This window comes from Hibiscus syriacus, unplaced genomic scaffold (genome assembly GCF_006381635.1).
Source record: "Hibiscus syriacus cultivar Baekdansim isolate YM2019G1 unplaced genomic scaffold, ASM638163v2 tig00113156_pilon, whole genome shotgun sequence".
Classification (NCBI taxonomy): domain Eukaryota; kingdom Viridiplantae; phylum Streptophyta; class Magnoliopsida; order Malvales; family Malvaceae; genus Hibiscus; species Hibiscus syriacus.
The window spans coordinates 151,890-175,512 of record NW_024063446.1 but is presented as its reverse complement, the minus strand read 5'-3'; the positions used below and the strand labels follow the sequence as shown (position 1 = coordinate 175,512).

Sequence of the window (23,623 nt, the reverse complement as noted above, 5' to 3'; positions counted from 1 at the left end):
TTTTAACACCAAAAAAAAAACAGCTTTGATCCCTTCATTAAAAAAAATAAAGTTCAAATCGTCGTGACCCATTCTTCCTCCCCAAATTTATAATGGTGGAAAAAAATCTTATTAAAAGTTATTATGTATAATTGTTTTGCAATTTTTAAAAATTTAATACTCTCTCCATCCCACAAATTAACCAATGAAAATGATAAAATTATCCCTAAAAGTGATTAATAGATTTGACAAATTTATTTTGATATGTATAAAAAGGTGGGGCATATAAGGGCGAACAATGAAATATAATCGTTATTGTTTGTTGACTTTTCTAATAAGACATTTCGAATCAGACAACTTTTAAAAGGCTCAATACACTTTTTAATACCTAAACTATACTCTAAATTGACTTTTGGTACATAAAGATTTTTTCGTTAATAATAGGTGTCTAATGTTTTTAAAATTACACTTTTAAGCACCTAAACTGTAACGGACGCTAAGTTTGATAGTTATCTGACACGTGTTAACCATATAAAATTTCTAAAAAATTATTTAAAAACTTAAAATTATCATTTTCTATATAAAAACCCTCAAAATTTATTGGAATTATAACAAATAACTCCAAAATTCTAAAAAAAATATATCTAATATCAATCTCCTCATCACTGGCCACCACAACCATTGTCAATCGGTCGAAATCTCGACGGCACCCAATCGCATGAACACCCAACGACTGAACCCCCATGATTCAAGCGAAGATCGCCGCAAGAAATGGGTGATTACAACGATCAGAGATAGAGAACGACACTGCTTCTACAGGCTTTTTAACGAACGATGATCAGCGTGGGTGAAAGAGATGATGGCAAATTTGGGAGTGATGGTGGTGCACGTCTCGGAAGGCAGGGTGTTGATTATTTTTTTAATTTTTAAAAATAATATTTTTATTATTATAAAAATAAAAAATATAACGATAGACACATATTTTTAACAAAATTACTTTTGACATCGAAAATTAATTTAGAGTATAATTTAGACACTTAAATATATTAAGCCTTTTAAAATTAAAAAAAACACACTTTTAGTGGGATAAAAAAGTTAAAATAATCATTTAAACATAATTTGATGACATCTAATATAAGACAGTTTTTTTATGTCAGTCCCTCTAAGCAAAGGCAAGTGCAACCCTTTCCATTTAAGTCACATAACAGAACTTGAGATCCAAGAATATCTAAAGCAGATTTTGGGGGACCAACTCGTAAATGAATTCTACGGTAAAAATCGATAGAGACAAAACAAAAAAAGGGCAGCGGCCTCCCCCCAATCAAACAGACAATGAGACAAAAGCATCAAATTCGGTAAAATGTAGACATCTGTACTTTCTTTGAATTTAATACCCTGATTAGACATGACAATATTTTGTCAATGTCATCGTAATATCATCAATAAAGATCGTGGTCTTAAGCTTTTGAGTCTTCAGTTCTAGTTTTATTTTTATGTAAATTGTGTATAATTTAAATAAAATTTTAAAGTAATTAGACAATTACATGCTAATAGTGATCTTTTCAATGGTCAAGATAGTATCTGTTTAAAACTTTTTAACCAACTGAAAACGTATATATATCTCGTAAATAATATAGTTGCTCGAACATAAGATTTTTAGAAATAGTAATATTTTTTTATCACTGAGACTATTTAATAAATTCTAATAATGATTTATTCTAATTGTAATTATTATATTTCGATATTTTTCATATTTTGACACTGTTAACAACACTATATTACGGGTGAAAGATAATTTTGTTCATCTAAATTTAATATATTATGTTCGTTTTAAATAATTTAAGATTATTATAAGGTAGTGTCTATTAAGAATCATTGTTAGTCATTGATGACATATACACCAACAAACACAACTGTTTGAATCTAAGACCCTTAGAAAAAATAACATTCATTTTAACCAGTGAGCTCATTTAATTGATTGATCAAATAACTATTAACTATTATATTCTGATAATGTTATATATTTTATGAACTAATCACATCTTACTATCAACTAGGGATGGGCATGGATAGGGTTAGATCGGGTTTTATGTCAATCAGACCTGACATAAAAATATATACACTACACACGAAACTTGATCCGAGTTTAGGGGTGACTTCACTCGATCTGAACCCAACCTGATTTTTTTGAGATAAAATCTGAACTCAAGCTAAAATAAAAAATATATTATTTTTATTCAATACAAATATGGATCTAATTGTATATATATATATATAGAGAGAGAGGGGGGTTGTTATTACAATTATTCCTAAAGCTAAATTTATATTATTTTCATGGTTGGATATTTCACCCTAAATTTGAACCCGAGCCCAACTCAAACATATTCTCTAAAAACTCGACTCGATCATATTCAAACCCAAATTTTTGAAGGAAAAAATCCGACATGATCTGGTCGGAACCCGTCAAATTCGGGTCCGGTGCACATCCCTTCCGTGAACTAGAGTGTCGTGCCTCATAAAGTGTATTTATAAGAGGTGCTTATGCCCCTCTAATTTGAGTGTCATTTTAAGGGTTTGTGGTTCCATGTCTGGCCAAGGATCAACAAGCTCCAACAGAATCACAGATGACGAGCTCAATGCTCTCATCTTTAAACTGCAAGCGTTGCTGCCTCAGCTTAATCATGGCCGCCATGGCAGGGTACACCCCGAATCCTCCTCTCTCTTCTTTCTTTTTACTCGATTCGAATTAATTTAAAGTCCAATTGAATCGAATTCGAAAAAACTATACAATGTTTAGCTTTTAAACTTGTGAACTCTAAGTCATTTAAACACTACGATTTAGTTTGATTTTCTCTCTCTCTTTATTCTAAGCCATATTAGGTATTGTCGACGTAAAAAACAATGCTAGGAGATAAAATGTTAGAACTGTCGATTTTCGTTTTATCATATCACATTTTTTTAAAGAAATCAAGTAAATAAAAACAACAAATAACTCTTATATAGCGTTTTTACATAGTTATTTTCACTATTTGAAATATACATATTTTTTTATCATAAAAAATAAAATAAAATTCAAATAATCATATATTTGTTAATATATGAACCCTAAACTGTTCAAACACAGTCGTTCAATTTTAGTTTTCATTCTCTTTGTTCAGTCATAGCAAGTACTGTCAATGAAAAATTGTGTTGGAAAATCCTCATCTCGTTCGATCAAACTTAACTTCGGATTTATGTGATTATCTGAGAGAGCGACGATTTTGAATATTTGCAATGCTAACGAACCTTTGGCTCTGCATGCTTTCTTTTATAAGGTATCAGCAGCAAAAGTGTTGAACGAAGTATGCAGTTACATCAGGAGACTACGAAACGAGGTTGATGACCTGAGCGAAAGGCTGTCTCAACGTCTGGATTCCTTGGATTTAAGTGCTTTTGATGCTGAGATTGTTACAAATTTGCTGCAGCACTGAAACCCCGCTGTCTTTTTTCCCCCTTCCCACCCCCCCCTTTTCCTATATATTTGCGTCTTAAGTTTTAGGGTAAACTATGAGTTTAGTACCTAAACTATCGGTTTTGGTCTGTTTTAATAACTAAAATTTCAAATTTTTTCAGTATCATACGTATCGTTTAGTTTTTGTTTCGCCCGTTAAAAATTTAACAGGTGATCTGCACGTGGCACCTTTTTATGGGTGAATTTCATCAGTAGTCACTCAACTATCTTCTCTCTCCTATTTTGGTCACTGAAGTTTAATTTTTTTTAAATTTAATTGCTTAACTTTCAAATTACTCCTAATTGGATCACTCTAACTTTCAAATTTATTTTTAATTTTTAATAATATGTTAATTAAATAATAAAATGTCACGTCACAAAAATTATTAATAAAATAAATTAGAGTTATTAAAATAGGAGCAATTTGAAAGTTAAGTAGTTAAATTGATTTTTTTTCTAACTTTAGTACCAAAATAGGAGTGAGAAGATAATTGAGTGATAAATTATGTAATTTACCCATAAAAATGCATCGTTAAATTTTTAACGATGAGGTATTAAAATGAAACAAAAATTAAATATTAGATATAGTTTTAAAAAATTAAAAGTTTAAGTATTAAAACATATAAAATCTTATAGTTTAGGTTTAGTATATTTTACTCTAAGCTCTTAGTCGATAAAACCATCCATCATGTTTCACTTGTTTCTTAATTTATGCGCATCGAATGTAAGAGATATTTGGTTTAATCATGAATTTTATTTCATGATTTTATAAAAATTGAAAAGTTGTCCCTTTATTTTAAGTTTTCATGAGTTGATCTTGGTGATTTATAAAAATTAAGAAATTAGATAAATTGTTAATACATGCATAAATTTAAAAATTGATTTTTTAATTTAATTGATATTATTATTGTTGTAATATATAAGACGTCGTGAGTTTGAATACATTTAAAATCGATTATCTCAAGATAAAAAAATTATTTAAATAGTCGCTTTCTTCCTCCTCCTCTCTTTTCCCTTTTCTTATTCTTTAATTTGTGTCATTTTTATTGATCAGTCTAACCCTTTTATTCTTTAATTTTGTTTAATCGACGGTGACACCGGTTTTAATGCTAGTTGCCGTCTGTCAGTTATCTTTTTTCTTTGTTTTTTTAGTTTTTTAATAAAAATAATTATGTCTTTGTGACATGTTCTCTGCCTTTATGGCTATGCTTTGTGGCATGTTTTTCTCTGTCTTTATGACATATTTTTCTCTTCCTTTTGGTAGCTTACGGTTTTTACCGTTGTTTATCTTTTTTGCCGTTGTTTTTGTTTATCATTTTTCTCAAAGTTAGATTTGACCTCGCCACGACTGATAAAAATGACACTTATTTGTTATCATGATGATCTTCTCTGCTTTGGACCCTCAGATGAATTTGGATACGCATTTTACGTTTGTGAATAATTTTATTGCGTCGCTTAACTCTGATTTACGATTTATCAGTGGTGTTTCAGTAGCTTCATCCCCTTTTTTGATTCGTTTACCGATGCAGTCAGATTTATTCGTATCTTTATTTTATTCGAGTTTTTGGTTAGGTTTTTAACATTTTCATTCTTTGGTCCTTATGTGATCTAGGTGATTAGTTTTTATCTCAATGGTAATAGAAAAATGTCATAATTATATTTTAAATTTAAATTATGTTTATAAATCTTCATTGTAATTTTGGATATTTTTTAATAAAACTAGCGACTATGAAAAAATTATTTAAATCTGAATCATACTTTTAAGAAAAAAACTAATTCAACCTAAAAATTAGATTTTTATAAAAATTTAATTATGTTAAATTTAATCAAATCAAGATTTATCAGGAATAAATTATTCTAATGCCGGCATAATAATGTGTCTACCAAGGGTATGATTACTTTATCAAAGATTCTTCTGTAAATTTTAATATTTTATAATTCAATTTTAGCCCTTTGAAAATATTTTTTAAATTCTGTCTCTCCAACTTTTATAATTTTTACCGGCCCCACAATGACTTTTATAAATTTTATTTTTTTTAATTTATAATTTTTTTAAATGCTCACACTCATAATATTCTTGATACTCAAAATTAAGACATCAAAAACTAACGATAATTCTTTTACCACCGAGATGATTTGGTTCATTCCTCATCTTCATATTCGAATATACTACGATGGCATATGTTTCGAAAAACAAATAGAGCACAAGGTTCTTAACCTTGAGGTCGTGTGATCGAGTCTCATGGAGGGCATTTCATAATTTGGAGGTCTCTTACGGAAGATGCTCTCAACCTAGTGTTAGGGGCAACCTACTATCTTACCTCCCCTTACCCCATTACATATGAGGACAAGGACAACCATTTTTTTTAAAGCACAACACATGCACTCCTTGCTGAAGTTTATTGCTTGTAATAATTATTTCTAGTTTTTTTATATAATTCATTCAACTGTCATAACTGCACCCCCTACACACAATTACTTGTAGAGTTACACTTAAAATATAATATTTAGCGATTCCTTTTATTTTGTAAACAAAATTAACTAGCTTATATGGTATAGTGGATCTCAAATTCAATGAAAGCATTATTTATCCCCCCAAATTATTATTATTATTATTTTAATTAGGGTTTTTTTTAGGAGTATAATGTTTGTTTTACCATTTCCCAGTTGCCTCAAAATATTTTATATTTTTTTGGGTTAAAATATGCTCTAAATCCACGTGTTCTTCATACATTTGGAATTTAGTCTCTTTATTTTTCAGATTTAAAAATTAAAATATATTTGTTAACATCATTAAAATTATCTGGTTTAAATCAGGTCCATTTACATTTTAAAAATGTTTCGTTGTTAATTTTCATCCCGATGTTTCGTTGTGGACTGAATTTAACAAAACTTTTTTACTGATGTTAAATATTTGGACTTGGACGTTCAAATTCAACAAATAGAGGGACTAAATTCCTATAGATAAAAGTAAGAGATTAAATAATGGACATGCATTCAGACAAAAAGATAAGTGTGTTTTCACATGATCGTATCATAGACCCCTTTTATATTTCCAAACCTTTAATAATGATTAATGAAATATGTTTATTTTAAAAAAAACCATGAAATAAAATTTGAGTTTTAAATATTGGGAACGAAAATAAAATATAAAATTTATGTCAGTTAATCAACATCTAAATAGACAAATGCATGTTACCTTTAAGATAATATTAAGTTCTTATGAGTTAATTAATCATAATAAAAACAAAAATCACACGGAATTGTAGATGCTGAGATGATCAATATAAAACTTTTGGTAAAAATATTTCTTTAGTCCCTCTCAATTCTAAACTTAGTCTGTGTCTTTCGAAGTGAGCATTTAAGGACAGTGTACTGTTTTGTTAATATTGTTCATCGATTTTATGAAATTTAAATTGACGTAAGAATAAAATTTTAGTTAAGCGTTAAAAAAATATAAAAAATGTACTAATTTCATATTTTTGTTAAAGTTTAGTAGTAAAATTATATATTAACATACATTTTTTTCTCACAAAAAATCTTCACCAAGATGGTTACATCGTGAACTTTGGCAAACTGAGTTAAGCATAGATTAAATCAAGATCTATAACAGTCCTATTAATTATTTCGTGTGATCAATTGGTAATGTAAATGGACACAATGTGATTTCTGAAAGTTGAATGACCAAAATAGAAGAAAAATGAAATAAGTGACATTTGGTGTAGTTTAGCCTATATATTAGGCCTTTTATTTATGGGTAAACTGCATATTTAGTACATTAGCTATCAGTTTTGATCTGGTTTAGTACTTAAAGTTTCATTTTTTTTTCAAAACCATACATAAAGGTCAAATTTTATTTTATTTTAGTACCTGCCATTAAAAACTCAATACGTCTAGCACGTAAACTATCAACTTTGGTCAGTTTTAATACTTATGCTTTCAATTATTCAAAACTCAACATTAAATTTTGAGCGGGATATTAAAATGAAATGAAAACTAAAAGTTTTTAATGATGGGTACTAAAATGAAACAAAAACTAAACTTTAGGTGTTATTTTGTAAAAATAAAAGTTTAGGTACTAAAACAGATCCAAACTAATAGTTTAGGTACTAAACGCAAATTTACCCTTTATTTATATTTTATGTGGCATTTAGTACAGTCTTGGCTGGCCATTGGATGAGTGTCATGTGCGCCCTAATTGCACGCTGAACACTTCACCGTCCTCACAACATCTGACTCTGATCACAGACTTTCATCATCAAATACACAAAAATATTATTTTCTCATTGATTTACAAAGGATCTTGTTTCTTTTGTTATTTTATTTCATTCTCTGTGTACCTTGGATTTTATTTCATTAATTAGTGGCTGACTGTCCCTTTTTCCCATATATATATATATATATATATATATGGGTAGGGGAGGTAAGATAGTAGGCCATCTCCAACACCGGTTTGAGAGCAGTTTCTGTAAGAGACCTCTGAATTATGAAATTCGGAGGTCTCTTACGGAAGCTGCTCTCAACCTGGTGTTGGGAGTAGCCTACTATCTTACCTCCCCTTACCTTATATATATGAGAAAAAGGGACAGCCATTTCATTAAATTAGTATTATCGATAAATCAACTTTTAATCACCAAATTTCTTGGATCAATAGTTGTTGGAACAAGAGATGAAGAATATGATATCAATGCTACAGTTTATTTTCTCAAGATATAAATGTGATAGTCCAATATAGGTGTTAGGTATGCCCTAGCATCGGACTGGGGGTCATGATCATCTATGACCTAAACTTTTATGTATAAAAAAATATACATACCTTACAGACGTAACTGTTTCAACTCATTATCTCTAGAGAGAATAACACTCTCTTTAATCACTGAGATCACTTGAAGAGTTCGTCTTAAAACTTTAAAATTGAAAGTTTTAACTTTCGAATAAAATGTCAGCATAAAGTGTTAAATCGGTATCATAATGATCAACGATAGAAATCATTAGTCAAAATGCTACATTGAACTTTTTATGAGTCGAAGGTTACATTAAATGTAAAATAGTTCAAATATCAAATTATTTTTTTAAAAGAAATTGAGGACTTCAAATACTATTAACCCAAAAAAAATAGTTTGAATTCCTAAATTAATTAATTAAATCTCTACCCTTTTCGACTATTGGTGGGTCACAAGCACGTGTCTATCAAACTAAAATTCAATAAAAAATAGTAATGCATGATCGACTTTTTAATTAATATATAAGTAAATCGACTGGCAAAAACATAATTACGAGGTTTATTGAAGGCTGGATCAAATCTCACATAAATCTAAAAAATAATTACCAGCTGTTTAGTATTAAATAATTTAAAATATTTAATTAGTTTACAGAGTGAATCAGGGGTACGTAGTTTTGATGATTTTTTTTTACATTTTGTTTAATTAATTCTGATGAATAATAACAAATAACAGACAGGCATCAAAGAATTATTAATATACAGTTACAGTTCATGATAATATTCTTATTGTCTCTCGCCAAATATGTATAAAATAATAAAACAAAATAAATCCAATGATAATTAACCTAATAAAGTAACAATCTTAAAATTATTTTTCCCTATTATAAGGACTTCTATATGTAGGGTTGTAAATGAGACGAGACAGATCGTGAGTTACTCGAGGTTGATTCGATCAAAGCTCGATAAATAATCGACTCGAGTTCTTAACGAGTCAAAACGAGTTACTTGATACTCGACTTGAAAAGCTCGCGAGCAATTCGGAAATATAATATATTAAGATTTTATTTTTTTTAAAATAAATTGTTAATAATATTAAAATGTATGTGTTGATTTTTTTAAAATATAGTATAAAGTTTTGATGTAATTAAAGTTAAAGTTTGAGTTCGAGGTTCAATCAAATTAAGTAAGATTTTTTTTATTTCGAGTTTTTTCGAGTTTCAATTTATGATTTCGAGTTCACTTCAAGCTTGAAAAATTTAGGCTCGTGAGTTTTCCAGTCCAGTCGAGCTCCGTTTTAAAGTTTTCGAGTCGAGTCAAACTCAACAATACTCGAACTCGACTTGGCTCATTTACAACCCTAGTACCATGAATAAGAATAGGCATATGATTTAGATTCGGTAGACTCCGATTCTATTCAATAGGATTACAATCTTTTTTTAAAAAAAAATCGAGTTCATAATGTGAAATTTTTTGACCTAATCAAAGATAATAGTATAGTTATCACTTACATATTTAAAAAAATTGCAATAATATTCACATTTCTCTCTCTCTCTCTCTATATATATATATATATATATATATATATGCGCGTGTGTGTGTCTAGTTAAGTGTAAGTTTATCTTAAAAATCAAATTAGATATTAGGAAGAGCCAATTGGGTAATTAAGAGTAATAATCATTAAACTACAACTTATATAATATCATATAGTATAAACAATACATTTAGTACCTCAATCATCACTTTTGTTCCGTTTTAGTCATTCAATTTTTTTAAAACTATACCTAACGTTTAATTTAAGTTTTATTTTGGTCACATTTCGTTAAAGAATCAATAGTGATATTGATGTCACTACAAGATAATAATACGTCGTCATTGAAGAAATAAAAAGTTACAGCATCAACAGTTTTGTTAATATTTTAACGTTGGATGACCATACCGAAACTAAAATTAAATGTTAGATATGATTTAAAAGAAAATATTTGATGTCCAAGATAATACATGAGATGAGGTATTAAAATATATTTTTTATTAAGCTAAGGTGATTATAAATTAATATCTATTCTAAATACTCTCAACCATTTGGCAATGAACACTCAATCACCTTGCTGCAGGCGCTGGTGCTCGAACTCTTGACCTCTAGAAACAACAATGATTTATTTAATTATTGATGTAAATTGGTTAGTGAAAACATATATTTTACCCTCTTATATATTTAAAAAAAATAAAATTATTCAACAAATAGTTACGAATTAAATAATGAAGAGTTTGGGTATAACACGTTAGATGAGGTGCAAAGAACATGGTGTGTGTTCTTTTTGCTTTACCGAGACTTGACCGGACAACCCTCCTAGCATTCCCTTCATTAGTTTGTTTTTCTTTGGTTTTTATGTAATATACTTAAATGAATTAATATCTTCTTACAATTTTAAATGAAAAACACATCCATATTTAAATATATTCAAAAAATATTATAATAATAACAATTTTGATCAAATTAATGAATAACATAAAACTTTAATCAAAGAATTTTAGATTACTTATTGGTTCGTGATCGAATCTAATTATTATAAAATTATAATTATTAAGCATTGATAGAAAATTCATTAAGTACATAAAGTAATTGATTTTTTATATAAAATTTATTATAGGGAAATGATATGTGCTCATGTTGCATAATTATTCATTTATTTGATACATTAATCATCATTAATCTAATAATCATTGACACCCAATCAAGGTTTGATAAAATATTTGTGCTTGATTTCAGTTATAGTTAATAGGGTAAAGTACATAAATAGTTCTTAACTATAGGGTGTTGCTTTATTGAGTCATCTGCCTATTAAAGTTATAAAATGGTCATTCGACTATAAGGCATTATTTTTTTAAGTCCCCTAACTATTAAAAGTTACAGAATGGTCACCCCACTATTCATTTTATTCCAAACTCATCTTTTTCGGTTAAAATATGAATGACACCTTGAGTTGAACGTTAACATGTTGACCGAAATATGATATGATATAATATGAATCCAAAATCTCAAACAACTATCATATACCAGTCAACAAGTTAATGTCCAGCTTAAACTACTATCAAATTTTTAACGAAAAAGAACGAGTTTGGAACACAATGAATAGTCGGATGATCATTTTGTAACTTTTAATAGTTGGATGACTTAACAAAGCAATACTCTATAGCAGGGGCGGATGCACTAAGCCCCGGTAGGGGCCAAGTGAATCCCGTTATTTTAGAAAAATGATTAAATTTAACTTAATGTGTTAGGAAAAAATAATAAAAAGAAAGATTTTTTTTGCATAATCATTGTTTTTAAGAAAAAAAATTAAAATTTTGAACTCATTCTTAAATTTCTGGACCCACTAATACTTTATATTCGAGGTACATGTGTGTTCTTTACCCTATTTAATATTAAGACTAAGGTTTAAATCATAGAGTACCCTTTTCTCTCCATTATTGTACAAAATAAAAATCAACCAAGAACCTCCATCTCTGTTTTATTTTTTATTTCTCTATTCGAATCACGATGTGTTCAGGTAAAAGTATTTTGAATATTTAAATGTTTCTGAAAATATTAATCTATTTTTTAATATGTGTTATTGTTGGGTAAAGTACGTCAAGGGTAACCGAATTATGCTCAAATAATTGTTTTGATCATTGGACTTTCAAAAATTATACGTGTCATTAAATTTTATCAAATTATTATAAAATGACCACTCTATTTTATTGAAATATTATAAAATATACACTACATTTATCGAATTTTTACACTTATTATGGTATTTCATTTACCATTTTATAACAATTCGATTAATTTAATAATTATTTTTGTAAAAGTTTGATAACTAAAACAATCCTTTAAACATAATTTAGTGATCTCTAATATACTTCACCAATTTTTTTAATAATATAAAATGATTGCAATGTAATATTTATTTATAATTTTTCTTAATTATTGATAACATACACACACCCAACAAACGTAATTGTTATATGGTACAAAATCTCAAGAAAGAATAATATTCTCTTTAACTATGAATACCGTTCAATGGACTGTAGCAATTATCTTTAAGTAAAAGCAAATTAGGAACAACCCAAATGAAAGACAGGATGGCATATCCAAGTATGGGTTGATTCTTTTTGGTTGTGTTATATATATATTATTTCCTAAAAAAACCCTATTTAAAGACAAAGGGGCTTTAAGCAAACTCCCATGCAAATTGTCCCCCCTCTCTCCACTCCCCAACGCACCTCCACTAGCTTTCCTTGATTTTTAACTCCCTCCCTCTCTCTCTCTCTCTCTCTCTCTTATATATATTCACACACCAACTATATCTCCTCCTCCATAACTTGTCTCCCTTGCCACCATTCTCTTTGCATTCACAAATTCCCACCTATATATATTATATACTTTGTGTGTTTTGTTAAGTAATATTATATCCCTAAGAAGATGTCGAGTAGAAGATCAAGATCAAGACAATCAGGAAGTAATTCAAGAATAACTGATGATCAGATCAATGATCTTGTTTCTAAGTTGCACCAACTTCTTCCTGAGATTCGTAATGCCCACTCTGATAAGGTATTTCCAAACTTCAGAAATCACAACCCTTCTCTCCCTCTCTCTCTATATATGTGTATGTTGTATGCATGTGTGTATGTATAGTTTCGTTTAATTACTAATGCTAAAGGGTATGCGAAATTGCATGTACTTAAAAAAATGTATGTCTCATACTATTTTTTCCCTTGATGTGGTTCTCAAACTCAAAACAATGAACTCAATGTGATCATTTGACCAAAGTTTTTCATCATTGACCAATATTAGTGTAAGTCATTGGTTATTAGGATGATCTAAGTCAACCGTAAGTTTATGCAAAAATCACCCGAAAACTAATTATTTCTATCTCTACCACCAGCTATAAGCAATATTCCATTCGTAACAGATTTGAGAAAGCATTAGCGTCAGTAGAAATTAACGGAGTCGTTGGTCAATGACAAAAAAGTAGGTAAAATAACCACATGAGGTTCTGTTTTTGAATTAGAAAACCATATTGAGAGAAAAATAATACGATGATTTTTTCAATTCAGGGTTTACTCTTTTGCCAATTCTTAATTACCAAACCCTAATTATCTTATACTAAAAAAGAAAAAAAAAATAGGTTATTCTAAATATAGACAATTTACGGTGCATGCATCTGGTTTCCTGTTTTATCGAAGAATGTAGAAATAAATATGTTCAAAACTGGAGTTTCTCAATGTTATTTTTTGGTAAATTTCTTCGATTAATCCCTTTATTGTGTGTAGATTATGATTATACTTTAATTTTGAAATTTCATTCTTTATCCAAATATATATTAGTATTAATTTTGTTAAATCAAAGTCTATTATAATGTATAAATTTTTGATTTAGTATTTTTTTTCTCTAATTTAATCATTTTAACTCTCCATAATTTAATAATATTGTCATTAAACATTTTGCTTATAATTAAAATTTAAAAAGTGCAAAGATTAAAATTGATAAAATTAGAGTACAATTTATTAAATATACAACTTACATGTAATACAAGGACTAATGTCATAATATAACCTTATTTTCTTATGCCACTTTGCTGATATAATAAACTTAGAGACGGTGATGGATCTTTAAGTTTGATCTTGGAAAGGTCAATTTAAATTATTATTTATATTCTTGAAATTATAATTTGTAGGATATACAATTACTCCCACAAAAAATAAAAATTAACAAAGAAATATTTTTTTTGATAAGGAAAATTTAAATATATTTTTAATATGGCATTCTTTATATAATATACGTGAATCATTTCCTTTATATATTGAAAAGCACCAACGGAATTATTATTATTGATTTAAGTATTAGTGATGAGTATTTTAAACATGTTTATTATTATCAACGACAATATTACTTTTAACATAATTATTTTTTACTAACTATTTTTAATAATATGCGGTGATTATGAGATAATATTTGTTCAGAATTTTTATAATATATTGACAAGATAACATCCTACAAGCATAGCTACTTGAACCCATGACTTTTAGGGAGAAAAACTTTCTTTTATTGTTAACGGACTGTTTGAGAATGCTCATAGAGGTGTTGTTGGCTGAAAATTCCGTTTGAAGCGCAAAACATTACCGAACAACTCATTTTCGGTTAAAAATTTACGTTTGAAACGTGATTATTGACCCAAATCAAGAAGTTGAAAAAGATGGTTTTACGTTAGAAAAACTCATTTGAAGAAACATTCTCAAACGAAACCTTAGTCCAGTCGATTAAGTAGTTAATATATTTGCTTCATTGACAGGTTTCGGCGGCCAAAGTGTTACAGGAGACGTGCAACTACATTAGAAGCTTGCATAGAGAGGTTGATGATCTCAGCGAGAGACTATCGGAGCTTTTAGCGACGACCGACAATGCTCAAGCCGCCATAATCCGCAGTTTGCTTATGCAATAGACCACTTTTAATTAATCAAATGAGGGCTAGGGTTTCATGGATTCACCACTTTCATTTTTGCTTTCTTGTATTAGGGTTTGCTCAATTCACCCATCTTCTTTTTATTCCCTTTTTTTTCTTCTAGTTTTTGCTTTTAATTTTCTTATTAGAGCTTTGTTACTGGTAGTCACGAAATTCGGTATTATTTATCGATTGCTGTTTAAAAAGTCCTAACCATCTACAAAATAACAAAGGATTATATATTTTGAGGGCATATACAATAATTTTATCATTGTCTCAATATATATATATATATATATATATATATATATATATATATATATATGTTTATTTTTATAGTATAACTAAAAAGGGTAAAGTACATAATGGTCCCCGACTATAGGATGTTTTATTGAGTCCTCCAGCTATCACAAGTTATAAAATGGTCACCTGACTAATCATTGTGTTCCAACTCATCATTTTCATATATATATATATATCTATATATATATATATATATATATATATATATTGTTTATTTTTATAGTATAACTAAAAAGGGTAAAGTACATAAATGGTCCCCGACTATAGGATGTTATTTTATTGAGTCCTCCAGCTATCACAAGTTATAAAATGGTCACCTGACTAATCATTGTGTTCCAAACTCATCATTTTCTATTAAAAAATCGATGACAATTTAAGTTGGACATTAACCTGCTGATTGAGACATGATATAATATGATCCTAAAATCTCAAACGACTATCATATCTCAGTCAGTAGGTTAACATCCATCTCAAACTACCATTAATTTTTTAACGAAAAAGTACGAGTTTGGAACACAATAAATAGTCAAGTGACCATTTTGTAACTTTTAATAGTCGGGAGACTTAAAAAAGCAACATCTTATAGGTAGGGGATTGTTTTGTAACTTTTAATAGTCGGGTGACTCAATAAAACGATACTCTATAATCGATGGACCATTCGCGTACTTTACCCAAGTAAAAAGGAAATGTATTAAATACAATTTTCTTTTAAGCAGAAATTAAATAATCTTTAATTAGAAATAAATTATTGTTATTATTAATTTATTATAGTAAGATGATAGTGATCTTGATCCACTGAACCAGCCTCCCCCAACATGCAAACGTGATGTGGTCACCAATTTCAAGAACCAAATTTTGCCAATTAATTGGTGGGGGTGGTTTTAATATTATTAAGTCAAAGTGCTTAGATAAAGGATCAGTCCTCAGCTTATTTCAAAACACATTCATCGGTGTGCCTATTGATATTAAGTGAATTTATTAATAAATATTCAACTGTGTTGATATTTTATGTAATAATTATTTTTTATACGTTGATAGTGCATTTATTTTTGAGATAAATAAACAACAAAATCCATACAAATAATTAGGGTTAATATGTTTGCAGAGTGGGCGACCAAAATGAGTCCCGAAATCTCTTATCCATTTGAAAGTTGTGATCTCTCTAATTATGTTTTCTTAGTTGGGAAATCCAAAAGATACGGATCGCTCTTGGGTTTTCAGGATCAAGTTTTATCGATATCAAACAGAAGAAAGAGGGACAAAGCACTAAAAAAACACAAATTGAAGATGCAAGATTTGGAATTCTCAGAGTTGTCGGGCAGATCATTGTCGGATTCGGATCTCAAAGATAGATGGTTGGCAGCGAACGGTGAAGCTGTGAAAACACTTCAACTGGGGAAAATTCTTGGGATTCAAATAATTGGAAATGAGGTGGACATTCTGGATTCAAATAATTGGAAATGAGGTGGACGTGGTGAAGGGATTAGCCTTGTTAGGCAATAATTGAATTCGGCTCGTGAGGGTTGTTGTTGGATGAGGAAGTTTCTCCGTTGTTAGAAGTCTATATTCAAAGATTTTGGGTGGATGCAGTGGGTAGATCAGGAGGCTTAGCTATTGCGTGGAACAAATCGATAGTTGAAATGGAGAGTTCGCACTCGAACCAGAGTTTAATCTGCGTTTCGGGTAAGTGGGTCAATTTATCTTCGAAAAAATACTGTTGGAAGTTTCGGTGGCTTAGGTTCTAATTTTGATTCAGCTCCATGGTGTTAATATGTAATATCCAAAATTTGGTTAGTGATCAAAATGTACATTTTGAAAGTTTAGTTACCAAAGCATAAAGTTTGGAAAAAATCAGGACCAAAAGGATAATTTTTCAAAAAGTTTAGAGACAAAAAATGTAATTTTCAAATTTTTGGTGTTTTGACCCCATAAATGAATAGTTCAACCCCAAGAATGATATTTTGGTGAGAATCAGATTTTTGATCCTGAATTTATTTTAAAAGCTATAAAATGTTAAAATACGGAAAAAAATTCAAGAAATCAAATTGAATATAAATTTTGAGAAATTTTGAAGGTTGATAAATTAAGCTTAGAAATATTATTTCAACATATTAAAATGATGGAAAATAATATGGAGCATTGGACTTGAGAATTTATTTTCATGTTCAATTTGGACCGTTTGATGAAAATAGTAAGATTGAAATTTTTGGAATGTTGCATGGATAAAGTTGTCAAGGGCATAATATTTTGTTCATCTTTGACTTTGGAAGATGATAACCAACATGTGACTTGGTATGAATGTCATTATCAAGTTTTATTAATAGTGAAATTGTCTTTTCCCATTAAATGAATTTAATTCATTCAAGCTTAATAAATGGCAAATGTACATGAAATTAACTAGGAAATTCATGGCAAATTCATCTTCAAAATCAACCATGGGTGAGAGCTTCACAAGGTATGGAGGAAAATTTTATTTTTCATTTTTGAGCAATTTCCTTTGGATTTAGGATCAAACAGTGAAATAGAAAATTGTTCTATTTGAAAAACAATATCATTTGGTGCCATTATTGCATGCTAATCTTGCTTGAATGTTAAGTTCCCAAATTTTAGTATTTGTGTTCATGTTAGGGTTTTCATGAATTGATGATGGATTTAGAGGTTATTGATGTTGTAGAATCATTTCCAAGCATGTGTGATGATTAAAACCACCTAGAAATGCAATTAGTGATTTTCGACTTAAACCTAATTTAGGAAAATTTGTGATTTGATGAATTTGAGTTAGGGTTTTGATTGTAGAGTTTTTGAAATGATGATTAGAGGTTGATTTCATGCTTGAATCAATTGTAATCAAGTGAAATCATGGAAATCTATCCCCTTAATATTCGACCTAAGCATTTGGTAGTGAGTAAAATTATGGAAAAATTATATATAGGTTGGAAATGATGTAGGAATGATTCTACAAGTTTTAGAAAAATTTTAGAATATTTTTGTAATTTTGTGAAACTTGGGGACCTACTTGGAAATTTTGAAAAGTTAAGGAGTTAATGTGTAATTATTCAATACATGAATTATTATGCTGAAAATTAATGTTATAATGATGAATTTGATGTTAAAATGTAAAATTTGACTATTTTGGGAAGTTGTCAGAGTTTGAGTAATAATTAGCAAATATTGATAAAATTAGTGGCTTAAATGACAATAATAGAATTTTTGAGATATTGAGCTGTAAATTAGATGCTGAAAATTTTAAATAAGTTGTTTGTGACTTGAATTAAAGTAAAAGAGCAAAGGACTATTTAAGTTGTTGCTCGGCAATAATAATTTGTTGGGTTCTCTTTTCCTCGTTTAGGTTGAGAGAGGTTTTTAACTGGACTCTTAATTTAGGTGTTATTATTGTCGAGAAAAAAAAAGTTGGGAGTGTATTTTTTGAAACTTATAATTAGAATTAAAATTATATTTAAATTTTTTCAAAAAATATAATCAAATATATGATTATATGTAATGACAGGATTTAAAAAAATTAAATTATAATATTTGTTCAGAATTTCTTTTAGTTATTGACAATGCATATACATTGCAGACACAATAGTTCGAACACAAAATCTCTAAAAAAATTAATAGTCTTTTTTTACGACCGATTTCGTTTAATAATTTCAAAACTCGAATAATTTCATACACTTTCAATTAATCTTTTTGATAACAAATTTTCTATTTTTCAATTGAGTCCCTCTACTTTTCATGATTTTTTTTATTTCTTCGATTCATTCTTTATTTTAAGTATGTTTTTAACCAAATTTGAACCACTTGCTCCTATAGCACTATAGAATACCTGAGTGACTTCAATTCATATTTTTTACTAAAATTGTATTTTTTTTTAATTTAGTCTCTTAACTTTACATTTTACTCAATTTGATATTTTGATTTTGCAATTTTTTCATCCCATCAATTCATTAACTCCTTTTTAATCTTATCAATACTTTACCATCAAAATACATTATTTAAAGTATAATAATGTAAATATATTTTATAATTTTAGATTATGCTCAATATATTAATTAACATTATAACGTGAAATGGATATGAAAAAAATATATATCTTACATGATTAGAGAAAGTTGAAAAATTAGAATCGATTCGTACATATCACTATAAATAATTACAATTAATTTTGTATAGAAACTCGAACAACTTGATTCAACTCGACTCAAATTTCATAATCTCAACTCGATTTGAAGAAAGTTCAAATTAAATTCGAGCAATGAAATATGACTTGTCAACTAAATTAATTCAAAATTTTTAATTTAACTCAACTCGATCGAATGTTTACGCAGAAGAAACTCTTGTAATTTCGTATATTTTGTTTGAGTCCATTTAAAGTGGTGAATTTTTCGTATATTTCTTCAATGGAGATTTCTGTACGAATTATTTTTTAAAGAGTATAGCTCCAATTAAATGGACTGAAACTACTGGACCGGGCCGGTCTTTGAAGGGTCGAAAACCGATCTACCATTGAACAAAACTGGGATGGCAACAACAAGCCAACAGACGGTTTCGAGGAACAAATCGTCAACTAGAACGAGAGGGAAAGAAAAACAAAAGAATCAAATTCTTCACTGGTAAATCGAAAAAACAGTTTATGTTTATTTCTGGGTTTCCTCCCGAAAGTTCAATCCAAATCCGTCACTGGTAATCCAATAATTTCCATTCCATCTTCTTTCATGTTCATGATTCCCTTGTGTCTCTTTTCATTTGAGTTTTTTTTTTCTGAAATGATTGTGCAGCTATTGGTAGATATTAGAAGAAGAAGAAGATGGTTCTGGTTTTGGCTTTGGGGGATTTGCATATACCTCATCGGGCGGCTGATCTCCCTCCGAAATTCAAGTCCATGCTTGTTCCTGGCAAGATCCAACATATCATTTGCACTGGCAATCTTTGCATCAAGGTATCCCATCTTTCTTTTCCTTTCCGGGTTTTTCCGACTATGTTCTTCTCTGGGTTGTATTCTAGCTGAATCTCAGTTGAATTTGGGCTTCATGTTTCTCAGCTGAGTCTAATTGAAGCAACTGGCTTTGTTAATTATTTCCCCTTGAAACTATGGATTATCTAGTTCTTGTTCAGGAATGCTAATTCTATGCTTGATTTAATCTGGATTTCATGTTTCTAGTTTGAATTTGGGAAAAGCAGCAGAAAGAACTGCTGTTAATATTTAACTGATGATCGATAATCGTTTCAATTTATCATTGTGATTTCTATCTAAATATCTTAGCTAATGTTTATCATTCCCTTTCCCCTTTCATGTTTGGTCTCAAATGCATATTGGTTATCTTTTCCAAACTCGCGGTGAGGTTCAGACGTCGGTATGTACTTGAGTTCGACTTTTTAAACAAGTTTTTCGTATGTTCGGAGGACAGTAACTCATTCCTCGAAATATGTAAAGGGGACATGCATCACTTTTGAGAAAAACGAAGAGTCCTTGTAACATAGCATAAAGTAGTTATCGTGTTTTGCTCTCCGGTGGCAGAATCTCGACTGCTTAAGGGGTTAAAGTAGGATTGAAGTACTGAGTACGTAGTTTAAACTTAGCATGGTAGAAGTTAACGCCTTAAGTTTAAGCTGTCTCATATTTGCATAGTCGACGAAGTATTCAAATGAATTGATTCGTTAGCTGTAGTTTTACGGGAACTACCATAGTAAAATGTTGACAATTTATTGTTTCCTTGTATCTTATTAAAATTACCACTGGCTTAGCAAAATCGGACTATAATTTCAGGAAGTTCAAGATTACTTGAAGACTCTTTGTCCTGACCTGCAATTACAGAGGTGAATACGATGAAGAAACTAGATATCCTGAGACCAAAACCCTAACTATCGGACAATTCAAATTGGGATTGTGCCATGGTCATCAGGTATGGTTTTTTTGTACCTTGAATCGTTTTCTTCTTCTTCTTTCCGATGGTATGTAGTTGTATTGGACTCTGCATTTTAAATCAATAATCAGCTTTAAATAGATGTGGATTATACAAATTTATAAAGCATGCATCTGCCTGCTTCTGTGAAAAATATGTGCATTCATGTTCAATGATGTGATCTACACCTATGTTGCTCGGTCTCTAGAGTGAAATATTGGATACGGGATACAAATATGCTCATTCTTTTTTTCTAGTTTCCCCATGTATTTGAGGGAATCATGGAGGGTTATAACTCCGAACCCATGTTGATATGCACATTTCAAACAATACTAATCACTCTTAATGTGGCTCAATACATCAAGGTTATTCCCTGGGGTGACCTAGACTCTTTAGCCATGCTACAGCGGCAACTCGATGTAGACATCCTTGTGACAGGTCACACCCACCAGTTTACCGCATACAAACACGAAGGCGGGTTATTATAAACCCGGGATCTGCTACCGGTGCGTATAGCAGCATCACTTATGATGTCAACCCAAGCTTTGTCCTGATGGATGTCGACGGGCTACGAGTTGTGGTCTATGTCTATGAACTCATCGACGGCGAGGTTAAAGTTGACAAAATCGATTTCAAGAAGACAGCCTCTACAACTCACGCAGCTCATTGAACATTTTTAAGGGGTTTACCATCTGCTGCTGTTGACGTGTTTATTCACTCAAAAAGTTTGTCTTGCTGCCTACTGTTATGTCCTGTTTAGAAGCCATTTTAGCTAAGGCAAGCCTGGATTCTTTTCCTTTTCCTTAATGTTAGTGTGCCTTTACATCCATAATGTTTTCTTAAGGTTGAAACTAATTGCAAGTTCAAAATTTTCTCTAAACTGGTGATTTTATGTATATTATAGATTACAGATAACTAATCAAAATAATTTTATATAAATAACATACATAAAAGATCTCTTTCTTTGATGATCATTTTATGACTTTTTAAAAAGTTTAATGACCAAAACGAATGTTTAAACATAGTTCAATAACTCTTGGGTAAATTACACGTTTAGTACTTAAACTATTAATTTTTTTAAAATCATATTTGAAGTTTAATTTTTGTTTCATTTTAGTACTCCATCGTTGAAAACTTTAGTTTTGTTTATTTTAGTACCTCATTCAAATTTTAACGTTAAATTTTGAAAAAATTGAAAGTCTAGGGACTAAAACTGATGGTTCGTATACTAAACATATTAAGTTTTTAATAACGATACTAAAATAAAATGAAAATTAAACGTTAGGTATGATTTTAAAAAAATTAAAAGTTTAGATATTAAAATATATCAAAATTGATAATTTAGATACTAAATACGCAATTTACTCTAATCTCTTGTATATTTTACCGTATAAATAATCCAATACAGTGCGCCAAACGAAATGGCCGGAAGCTCAATTCAACGGTCAAAGGTGATGGTATCAACCGATTTTTAAACATTTAACTAAATATTAAAATAATAAAAGCACTGATTTTGAAAACCAAAGTTTGCTTCGTCTTCAAGTAAATAATTAGAAAATAAAATAATTAATTATTAATAAAAAACCATAATTTCAATCATTGTGATACCGAAATTATTTTATTATTATTTTTCTTTTGATCTAAAAAACCAAACCCAACCTTTTCTTCTTATTGAAGAAAATCAACATTTAGGCTCATAGTTTTAATACAATCAATATTTAAATAATAGGGTTTATGTTTTTCTAACGCGGATTATGTATAATAATTCATAATTCAACACAATGCTCTGTTTAGTAGGGGTGTAAACGAGCCGAGTCGAGTTCGAGTATTGCTGAGCTCGATCCGACTCGAAAACTCTGAAATGAAGCTCGACTCGAAAATTCGCAAGCTTAAAATTTTCAAGCTCGACTCGAACTCGAAATTCTGAACTGAAGCTCGTGAGCAGCTCGAAATGAAAAAAAAATCTTCAACTTAACTCGATTGAAGCCTCAAACTCGAGCATGACCTTAAATACATGAAATCTTATTGTATTTTTAAAAAAATCAATACATAAATATTAATATTATTATTAATTTTTTTTAAAATAAAATATTAATATATTATATTTTCGAGCTGCTCACGAGCTTTTCGAGTAGTTCGTTTCAGCTCGTTAAGAACTCGAGTCGAGCTCGAGCTCGAGTATTTATCGAGCCTTGATCGATTTGATCTAGAATAGCTCGCGATCTGTCTCGACTCATTTACAATCCTACTGTTTAGTACAATCTTTTTGCTCGTATATGACGGATTTGTCTGTTGCTAAAGGGAAAAACCAGAGGCAATTACCTCGTGTTTCAACAATTAAGGATAGAAATGTAAATAAGATGTGATAGATCATGAGTTATTTGATATTGACTCAGTCAACGCTCGATAAATATTATATTTTAATGAACTTAACTCGAGTTCGAGCTCGATTTGAGTTCTTAACGAATCGAAAAGAGTTACTTGATGTTCGATCCGAAAAACTCGTGAGTAACTTGAAAAAATTATATATTAATTTCGAGATTGAGTCGAATTTAAGTATTTTAAGCTCGCGATTTTTCGATTGTAGTCGAACTTGATTCGAGTCGAGATTGAGTTCTTAATAAATTATCGACTTTTCAAACAGGAAAATTCTGTTATGTTTCTCCTCGTTTGAACTGGAGCATAAAAAAGACAATAATATTATAAAGTCAACATTCTAATATGTTTATTTATTGGTGTT

The 23,623-nt window shown here is 29.6% G+C and overlaps 2 protein-coding genes and 1 pseudogene across 2 annotated transcripts; all 3 read left to right on the top strand.

Annotated features, from left to right (window-relative positions):
- The first annotated feature begins 2,557 nt into the window (after positions 1–2,557).
- LOC120185929 (transcription factor PRE6-like) lies at positions 2,558–3,449 on the top strand. Its single transcript, XM_039190010.1, has 2 exons — positions 2,558–2,677; positions 3,294–3,449. The coding sequence occupies exons 1-2, from the start codon at positions 2,564–2,566 to the stop codon at positions 3,447–3,449; spliced, it is 270 nt and encodes an 89-aa protein (XP_039045941.1). The 5' UTR covers positions 2,558–2,563.
- A 7,217-nt stretch (positions 3,450–10,666) lies between these two features.
- LOC120185960 lies at positions 10,667–21,703 on the top strand (annotated as a pseudogene).
- On the top strand, positions 12,654–14,674 carry LOC120185961 (transcription factor PRE3-like). The gene is made up of 2 exons (XM_039190029.1): positions 12,654–12,783; positions 14,525–14,674. Exons 1-2 carry the CDS (start codon positions 12,655–12,657, stop codon positions 14,672–14,674), a joined length of 279 nt encoding a protein of 92 aa, XP_039045960.1. The 5' UTR covers position 12,654.
- Positions 21,704–23,623: the final 1,920 nt, after the last annotated feature.